Genomic DNA, 9,401 nt, shown 5'->3' on the forward strand with positions numbered 1-9,401 from the left:
TAAAAGAAACAGCAGTGTCCAAGTGCAGTGCTCTTTCACAGGCTTACAAATCCCCTACTGCTGTGTTCTATATCCATACATGTTGCTAACTCTTCCACAGGCACCAGTTCTCCAGTGTTAAAGGCAGAGGTCTTTCAAAGTACCTTATGCATGAAAAAATTAAAACACCGGAGATACTAGGAACTGAACCTGGGGCCTTCTGAATGCAAAATGTGTGCTCTGAAATGCCTCAGTCCTATTAGCAATGTAGTACATTATATAATACTAATAGTTATGAAACAGTGAGCAAAAAACAACTTTGCATTTTATCAGCCTTGGAACTAAGAGCAGTCATGGCATGTGCCACCAGAGAAAAAATTAACTTAGATTCACATGATAGTTACAGAACAGTCCATCAACCAATACTATCAGAATATGAAACTTTTTGGTAATAATTGGTGTCCCTGTAGCTTAAGATTTCTGTAGGAGTACACTAGGTGTGTCTATTACACCAAAAGCAGCAGCCTTTTCCCACAGGTTCTATGACATTGGAAGACTTTTCGTGCACCTTATGAAGGACTGAACTGAACTGATCTAAGGAGCAAGTAATATTTTATTATAAGTAGCTTAGGGCATAAGAAATCACTCCAGTTGTATAAAGCTATTTGCATTAAGCCACACAGCTCAACACCACCCTTGGGAAGGGAGAAGAGGAAGAGGAGAAAGAAATCCAACTTGGCCAAATGTTCTTACTGCAAAAATTGGGATTTATTTGTTGTCTTTATAGCTGTTACTTAGCAACATTTTAAACAAACATATTTTGTTTAAGAAGCAGCCTACTGAGATTGACAGTTGTCTACACAAGTTCATGGCACAGTAACCCTTTTAATCTGTTAAGATGCCACAGCACTTGACTATTTTTGTTTACAGCCTTACTATGTCTATAATCGCTTTAGCTGAATTAAGCCCACTGCCTTCCCACAATGCTCCATTCCTATAACACTCTCCCTGTACTGGGTATAAGGTTGAACCAACTGGTTTCTGTAAATAAGAATTCCAAGGAGACATACAACAAAGCAAACAACTTTTACACAGTCCTCATTCTCCCTCCCCAAATTTTATTTCGCACAACCATGATGACACTTGAACTGAGTAATAAACTTAGTTAACAAGAACTGCCTTGAAGAAATATTGAATACTGTTCCTTTACAAGCAAATGTATTTAAAAAGATCGTTAGAACCTGTATGGAAAGATAGATTCTTTCTATAGGAAAAGCAGGGCTTTAGATTTTTTTAAAGCAACAATAAACTTAGCAACAAAAAATTATAAAGTTTTGTTTGGCCATGGAAAATGTAGAGAAGTGTAATTGATCCAGTACAATAAAAATTCAAGTTGTGACTGTTAAAGCCAACCTAAAGACAGTGAAAAGTCTTCAGTACTTTCATGAAGAATGGAATTCAATTTGACTGACAGAGCTAGCCTTCAACTAGCCTCCTTAGTATGGAACCCAGGCCACCTTTTGCAACTTGCAGTGGGGTCTTGTCTTCTTTGTTCTCAATGTATATGCTTGCTCCGTGAGACACTAGTAGTTTAGCTTCATCCGCTCTCTCTTCATCACAGGCCAAATGGCTGTAAATAAGATGAAAAATTACCAACTATGCTAGAGACACATGTCAAGGCAGTAATGAGCTGTCAGCCTAATGTTCCTGTATTTCTTTGTAGGTCCCACCTATTTTAAAAGAAGGCCTGAACTAACCCCTGTCTCCCTGTGAAATCCCATCATTTACATCAAGGTGTTTAAGGCTCAATTCAGACACTATGCTAAACCAAGATCATGCTGAACCACCATTCACTATAGTTTGGCACAATATCTGAATTGACATGATAGTTACAGCAAGTGTTCCACCTCTAGATGCTACTGCGGTTAAGAGGATGTCATGAAACTCGTGACAGAAAACAAAAGCAACCGACAGTGTAAACCCAGGTGAATGGGGTTAGGATTATAGTCATAAACAGCTTTAACTCACAGTTAACCTGTTGTTCACCTGGACATACAAGCAATGGTTTGATTTCAAACTACTGTTACTCAAAATCATAATTTGATGCAAAATCTCAACCAAGGCCAGAACTGCAACAGGGTGCACTTACTTGGAAGTTAAGTAGCTTGGTAGGATTCGTATCTTAAATAAACATACCTAACACCAGGTTCCTCACTACAATCCCACACGCATTTACTAAGGAATCAATGGGACTGAATTTAGTGGGATTTATGTTTGGGATTAGGCTGTGTAAATCTGTTTGGATCATAGCTGTCAACTTACAGATTTGAAAATAAAGGACCAGGAGCCTCGAAAATAAGGGATCAGCAGCAAAAATAAGGGATTTTAGTCAACCAGCAGCCAAATAAAGCCTCAAGCAGTGGTTCCCACAGTGCAGCAACCCGGCAAAGGGATGCAGAGGGGGAAATCACTACATTAAGATGCTGCACTGGTTGGAGGGTATGCCAAGCAGCACATCCGGGCTGCTGTTGTCCTGGTGTGAGGAGTTCCATCAGCCCTTCCCCACCCGAGAGAGAGGGAGGGAGGGAGACTCTCGCCCATGCTGCCTGCAAGCCCGGCATGAGGCGGTTGCGGCGCCATGGCAGCCGCTGAAGCTCTGCCCTTCTGCATCCCTCCCCATCCCCTCCTCTTCCTCCTCCCTCAGGCCGCCTCCTCAGCTGCTGCCGCTGCCGCCTCCAGCTTCCCCTGGCAGCGCGGCGGAAGTCTCGCAAGAGAAGGGCTGCCTGCCCGCCCGCCCGCCACTGCCCATTTCCACATGACGCGCCCCTGAGAGGGAAAAGGGAGATATGGAGACGCGGCAGCTCGTGCGCTCTCTCTCTTGAGGCGGAGGACCCCAAGCTGCTGCTTCCCTCCCGAGCCGGGCGAGCATGAAACCCGGGAAATTTAAGGGACATCATCAGTCCGGGATAGCAGCGGGAAACAGCGCTGGGATAAGGGAGTTTCCTGCCAAATAAGGGACGGTTGAAAGCTATGGCGTGGATGTTTCTGCACCATACATCTTAGAATACAGCCTCTCTTGTAGAATCCCAAGAAGCTCAGTTTGCATTGTAAAAAAAAAAAGTTACTGAACCTGTTAGATGAAAACTCACAGCATTAGAGAATAGTTTGTGCTAAGTAAAGAAGTATTAATATCAATGAACTTGAAAAGTATGGTTCAAACAAACTAGGGCAAAATCTACCACAAATACATTAGTTCTTACAGAGCTGTGTTTCCCTCTGAATCCTGTAGATTGGCAGAAGCTTTGTACTTCAAAAGAATTTGTATCATTTTCAGGTTTCCTTTGGATGCTGCTCTGTGTAGTGGAGTAGATGCCAAGTGATCTTTTGCATCTGGATTAGCGCTGTTCTCCAACAGCATTAGTGCAATCTATGAGTAGGGAAAGACAAAGGTTACCAAACAGGCTGCTTTGTGCTGAGCAATGAGAAGGTGAGGAAGCAGGTGAAATCTTACCTCCTGCCTATTTTTGGATGCTGCATAATGCAGAGGCGTGCAGCCATTCTGATTGACAGCATTCACCTGAGCACCTTTCCTAATGAGAGTTTTCACAATTTCATCTCGGCCAGCAGATGCAGCAATATGCAGAGGACTCCAGCCCGCCTGAGGAGTGAAAAGAAAACAAGGCATAGAATACTATAAGCTTTACAATTCACAGAAGCAGGGCAGGCAGAAAGACTTCTGTCGTGAGGAAAGTACCCCAGACCTCTGCATCGGTGATAACATGGAAGCTAGGGTTGGCTTATAGGGAGTGCTCAGTTTCCTCTCTAAACAGAAGACTTGCTGGCTCATGGTTTTTAGTCACCAGGGACCGTTAAGACATTGTACAACCAAACTTTCAAGCTCTGTTAGGAAGAAAATCCAATACTACAGAACCATAGCAAGGTTTCAACAAAAATTATCCCTTATGAAAATACTGTAAAACAGGGATGGGGCACACCTGTACATCCAGATGCTGTTGGACTACAGCTGATCATTGGCTATGCTGCTTGGGGCTGGAGTCCTAAACATCTGGAAGGCTACAGGTTCCCCATCTCTTCCATAAAATAACTTGCTCAACTTCTGTAAGAACTTACTCAATAGTTTACCTGCTTTGGTCATTAAAATGGAATATGGCCACCCACCATGCAACATTTATACAACTGATATCACATGGTATTAAATAGCCAATAAAGAAAGGACCAGGCTCCCTACCTCTGGCTGCCACCCACCTCCACAAATTAGCTCTTTCTGGAACATCACTTTATTTCTGAGCCTCTTATACAGCGGTACCTCTGGTTACGTACTTAATTCGTTCTGGAGGTCCGTTCTTAACCCGAAACTGTTCTTAACCTGAAGCACCACTTTAGCTAATGGGGCCTCCTGCTGCTGCTGCGCCGCCGCTGCACGATTTCTGTTCTCATCCTGAAGCAAAGTTCTTAACCCAAGATAGTATTTCTGGGTTAGCGGAGTCTGTAACCTGACGCGTATGTAACCCGGGGTACCACTGTATTGGGCCTTCCACAGCTATACAGCGACATTATGTGACTTTGGATCAGAGAATAAGTCATGATAATGCTGCAGCTTTCTTTTCAAACCAGCTCAGCCTGCCTTCTTCAGCAGTGAAGAGAAGAAACTATGCCTTCCTTCAGGTGTAGCCGAAGGCTGAATGGTTCACCAATTCTAAAAGTTCTTTTTGGAAGCCATACAGTCTTCATTTCAATTTCACATGAGAACTTTTAAACTGAGGAGAAGGGGCTCAGAAATTTACCTCACACAAGGGCAGTGCCAGCTCAAAAGGGCCCCAGAATCCCATTAAAAAACAACAACCCTCATCTCATGTTGAGAACAGCAGCCAAAGATAACAAACCAGCACACATCCCACCTCTGTGTATCACTAATTCTTCTTTAACACATGAGAGTAGCTGGTAGCAACTCCAGCAGCATTAGGAACTATATCAGCAGTGGGGAATCTTCTTAGCTTCATAGACCAGTTCCTAATTAAGATTTGCCTTGCAGGCCTAGTCTGAGAGGAGGGCATGACCCACCAATCACTTAATGTCACAAATGATGAAGTCAGGACTTTGAAGCATCTGGGAAGGCAGCAAAGTGCTAAAGGCAAGTTTTTAATTTCTGTCCAAAGGGGAAGAAACTCTCCTGTTAGCAGCACCTTGTTGCCTGCTGCATGTGCAGTCAAGCAGCTGGGTAGGGTGTCTGAGAAAGCTCCCTGCAGGGAACTTTCTCACATAGCCAGACTAAGGGGATGTGGTGTGTGTGAACCACTGAGACCATCCTGGCTGTCTCTTAGTGCAGAGACAGGACATCGCCTGAATTTCCACAGTCACCACTAGCCATGAACCAGCTTTGGCAAAACTGGCAGCAACAGCAGCAGACATGTTCTATGCTTAATATAATATTTTATTCTTTTGTTAATTATGCTTTTTAAATGTGAATTTTATACCTGACTTCCTTGAAGTAATGCTTTCTATTGGAATGTTTAAGATAACAGTTTAGTCTCCTGTTAATTATGTTGCTTTGAATGCATATTTTATATCTGACTTTCTTTAGTAATGTTTTACACTGGATTGTTTTATTTGATGTTTTAATGTGTTGTAAAGTGCTTTTAGCTCCCCCCCCCCCCTAAAATATAAAGCAGTATAGAAATGAAATGAAAGATAATAATAACAACCTGCTTAGCGCTGGGGTTTTATCATGAAATGAGAACATGGAGCTGCTTTAAAGTGCCTTGCATAAGTGTTGATTAAAGCATCTCATCTTCGTCCATTAAGTGAGTGGGCAGTTTGAGCTGAGCAAACAGCACTTTTGCAAAGGGCTTTAAATCTGCTCATAAAATCCTGCTAACTTGGCTGTGCAATCCTGTTCCCTGGGAAGAGGGCACACAGCTAATGCAAAATTTAACTCCTGTTCTCCTACCCATCAGCTGATGTTTCTAGGGATGTCAGCTAACGGTCAGGTGAGTGGCCTGGGTAAAATGGCCTTGTGGGCAAAGCTGGAACCTCTGGCCTGTGGGATGGAGGTTCCCATCTCTGAACTATATACCTCTGAACTATACATGCAAGATCCTGCCTAAGCACTTTCTGAAAAATAAGTCCAGAACTTACATCATCTTTGTCATTAACATGCACTCCCAGACTTAGTAAAAAGTCGACAATGTCTGCATGCCCAGCTGAACATGCCCAGTGTAGGGCTGTCCTGTTATCCTAAAACACAAAACACAAATAAGCATTAGTACAACCTTGTATTTAAGAACACATCAAGTATCCACAAGCAAGAGGGAACTGCATGAAGGCATGGGAGGCTGGAGGAGAAAGGACAGAGCATTACACCCAGTACAGACAGGCGGCAGATTGCTGAAGGAGTTACAAAGCTCTCCATTCTTCTTCTGTCAGCTCCCAGCAGGCCACAATTATTATGATTATGATTATGATAATTTGCAGACTAGTAACTTTTGTGGCCTTATTTAGAAAGACGCATTAACAGAACATTCAGAACGAACTAGAATGATGAAAACCAAAAAGGATAGATACTCCTTTATACAAGCAGCAAGTCATTTAACAGTAAGAACAATAATGGTCAATTTGTATGTTCCAGAGGCCATTTCATTCTCCAGACAGTGCCCCAGGCATTTAGAAGAGCATTCAAACTGCCCCCACCCCAATGGGTGGTCAGGATTCATGTAGCAAAGTCTTCATAGTTACTGGGAATGTGATCTCAGGTATGTCATTATATTTAAAAAATGCATTTAAGTGCAGCATGATGCAACATTGATTTTTGGAATTTTCACCCTGAAATTTAACACCACCCCCATGCTACTTCTAGAGGTGCAGCTGTGTTTATTCTTTTTGCAGCTATGGACAAATAACTTTGTGATGCCTTTAAAAATAAACAAACATATTGTGAAATAAGCTTTCAGAGTGCATGGTGTGTCTTCAGGTGCGTAGTGTGCTATTTTCCATTGGCAGATATATTTTCACTCTCCTAATTGGTACACTTTCCTTCTGCCACCTGAGGAAAAAACCCTTTATGCATCTACTGAAGTGGGCTGAAGTCCAAAAACACCCACATCATAATAAATCAGCTGCCTGTTTTTTAAGGTGTCATTCTTCTTCTTTTAAGAAGCTGAAACCCTGGCATCTGGCAATCTTACTGATTTAAACATCTGCCAGGTATGTACTGTATCCCACTCTCAACTGAATTAGTAAACAGAGCACCCTTTCTCCCCTCTAGTAAGAGTTAGGGGGAAGAGTTTCGGAATCACAGACATATGTGTCTATGTGCTTCCTGAGCAGAAATAAACCCTGCTATTCTTTAATGTTAGGAACTGTATTTATCTATGCCATTTATATCAGGATTGGGCAACCTCCAGGTGCCATGAGACTAAATTTCCCATCCGTCTTAGCCAACATGGCCAATAATCAGACAGGATAGCAGTTTGAGTGCAACAACATCTTAAATGATAAAGGTTTCCTATCCCTGCTATATTATAATTCGAAACTCATTCCCTGATAGCTGATCTTTATGTAGGCAAAACAGCACCTTCTAAGGAAAAAAAGGGATGAATCAGGGAGCTTGAGGAGACCCCAAAGTTTGCAAGAATACAAAAACTAGATTTATTGCACTTTTAAAACTGTTTTGTGAGTCTTTGGGCTGTAATAAAGAATGTGTATGTGAAAAACTAGATTTTAAAAAGCTCCTCCCTTTCATCTTTCTGTTTTATTATAAAACAGCAACATATGGTCTTGTGAAAAACTTTGTGAGGTTCTTCTGAAAAGCAATATATAACTATCTCAAATATATATATGTATATATTGGTGGGGGAGGGCCAGGAACACAATCAGGGTACGAACCCCTCAAAATAGCCAGTGAGGACTAAGCATGCTCAGTGGCCACAGAATACTGGCTAGCTGTTGGGAGAGAAAACTAGAATACAGTACACCAATGATGGGAATGTAATGGAGCATCATCAAAGTCAGGGTGCTGAACTGGCTGGTACCCTGAACAGGAGCATGCTGCACTAAAACATTGTGTTGCTGGCCCCAGCTTGACTATTTATTTGTTGGAATTTCTCTACTATTCCACATGTGAAATTACCAGGGTGGTTGGTGCACTTTTCAAGGACTTGAAAACATATACAAAATACAAAACACAGAAAAAACAGTAAAGCACCCTCGATGGCATAGAATAACATGGCTAGGTTTAAGGCCTTTATATTATTATTATTATTATTATTATTATTATTATTAAATTCATAAATTTTATACTTCGCTTGATTATTAAAACCTCAAAGCAAACGCTAAAGCACTAAAATCAAGTAAAATCCACAACTTCAAAACATACAAAAATTTAAAATACTAGAACAGATTAGAATTAGCTCAACTTTCTAAGCATCTGTGAAGTTTTGTCTGAACAAGGATGCTTTTAGCAGACACTGAAAAGAGTACAGTGAAGGCACCTGCTTGAGCTCAATAGGCAGAGACTTCCAAAGTGTAGGCAATGCCACACTAACTAAACGACTGAGTACTGTAGCTACAAATGCTGAAAGGGTATTTATGTGGCGCCTGCACTAATATCAATTATGCGGTACAGTGGGAACATGCGGGGTAAGGCGATATCGTGGGTAAACTGGTCCCAAGTTGTTATATGTTAACAGTAACGCCTTGAACCTGTCCCGGGGGCAGATCGGCAACCAGTGCGGATCTCTGCCAAACTTTTATTTCAAGGAACTCAAAAGACGCCCTGCGTTGGTTTCTCCCTCCCCTTTTCAGCTTCACAGCGACCCTGTGAGGTAGACCAAGCTGAGAAAGAGGGGAGGCCCGCCCAGTGAAAGCCTCACAGCCAAGTGGGGATCTGCCGAACCCAGGTCTCTGGGTTTCCAGTCAGGCACTTTAACCACTACACCACACTGCCTCAGAAGTGGAGCCCTGACAGCCCCCCCGACTCACAGACAATTAACCACGCCCCCCTCCGGTTGCCATGCCAACCTGGTCCGCGCGCTCCGCCAAGCTCCGGTTGGCGCTCAGCCGCTCCTTCAGCTCCTCCAGCCGCCCCGTGTAAGCCAAGTTACAAACCTCCACGTTGGACACAGACCCGCCCTCCATCCTGGAAGCCAACAGCCCGAAACCGGGCCCTCTCCTTCCCCCACCACAACGCACACACTCTGCCTTCAAAGCCAAGTGGGCGGAAACTCCCTCTCCTCCTTCTGCAGCCAATCCGCAGAGAGGCTTCGGGGACAGACAGCCAATCCTCGCTCTCTCTCCGCCCCCTCCGCCGTCTCCTCCTCCTCCGCACTCTCTCAACTCCCAGGGTTCAGAGGCGTGCGGGGTTTCTTGTGGGTTTTTTTTGTGAGCAGCTGCGCACGCGCAGTGGG

At 43.3% G+C, this 9,401-nt stretch overlaps 1 protein-coding gene across 1 annotated transcript; it reads right to left on the minus strand.

Annotated features, from left to right (window-relative positions):
- Positions 1-725: 725 nt before the first annotated feature.
- Positions 726-9,388, minus strand: PSMD10 (proteasome 26S subunit, non-ATPase 10). Its single transcript, XM_083485408.1, has 5 exons — positions 9,016-9,388; positions 6,136-6,234; positions 3,491-3,637; positions 3,240-3,406; positions 726-1,609 (listed from the first exon to the last, which is right to left on the minus strand). Exons 1-5 carry the CDS (start codon positions 9,130-9,132, stop codon positions 1,456-1,458), a joined length of 684 nt encoding a protein of 227 aa, XP_083341534.1. The 5' UTR covers positions 9,133-9,388; the 3' UTR covers positions 726-1,455.
- Between the last annotated feature and the right edge of the window lie 13 nt (positions 9,389-9,401).

Source organism: Podarcis liolepis, assembly GCF_965112155.1.
Source record: "Podarcis liolepis genome assembly, chromosome: Z".
NCBI classification, from domain to species: domain Eukaryota; kingdom Metazoa; phylum Chordata; class Lepidosauria; order Squamata; family Lacertidae; genus Podarcis; species Podarcis liolepis.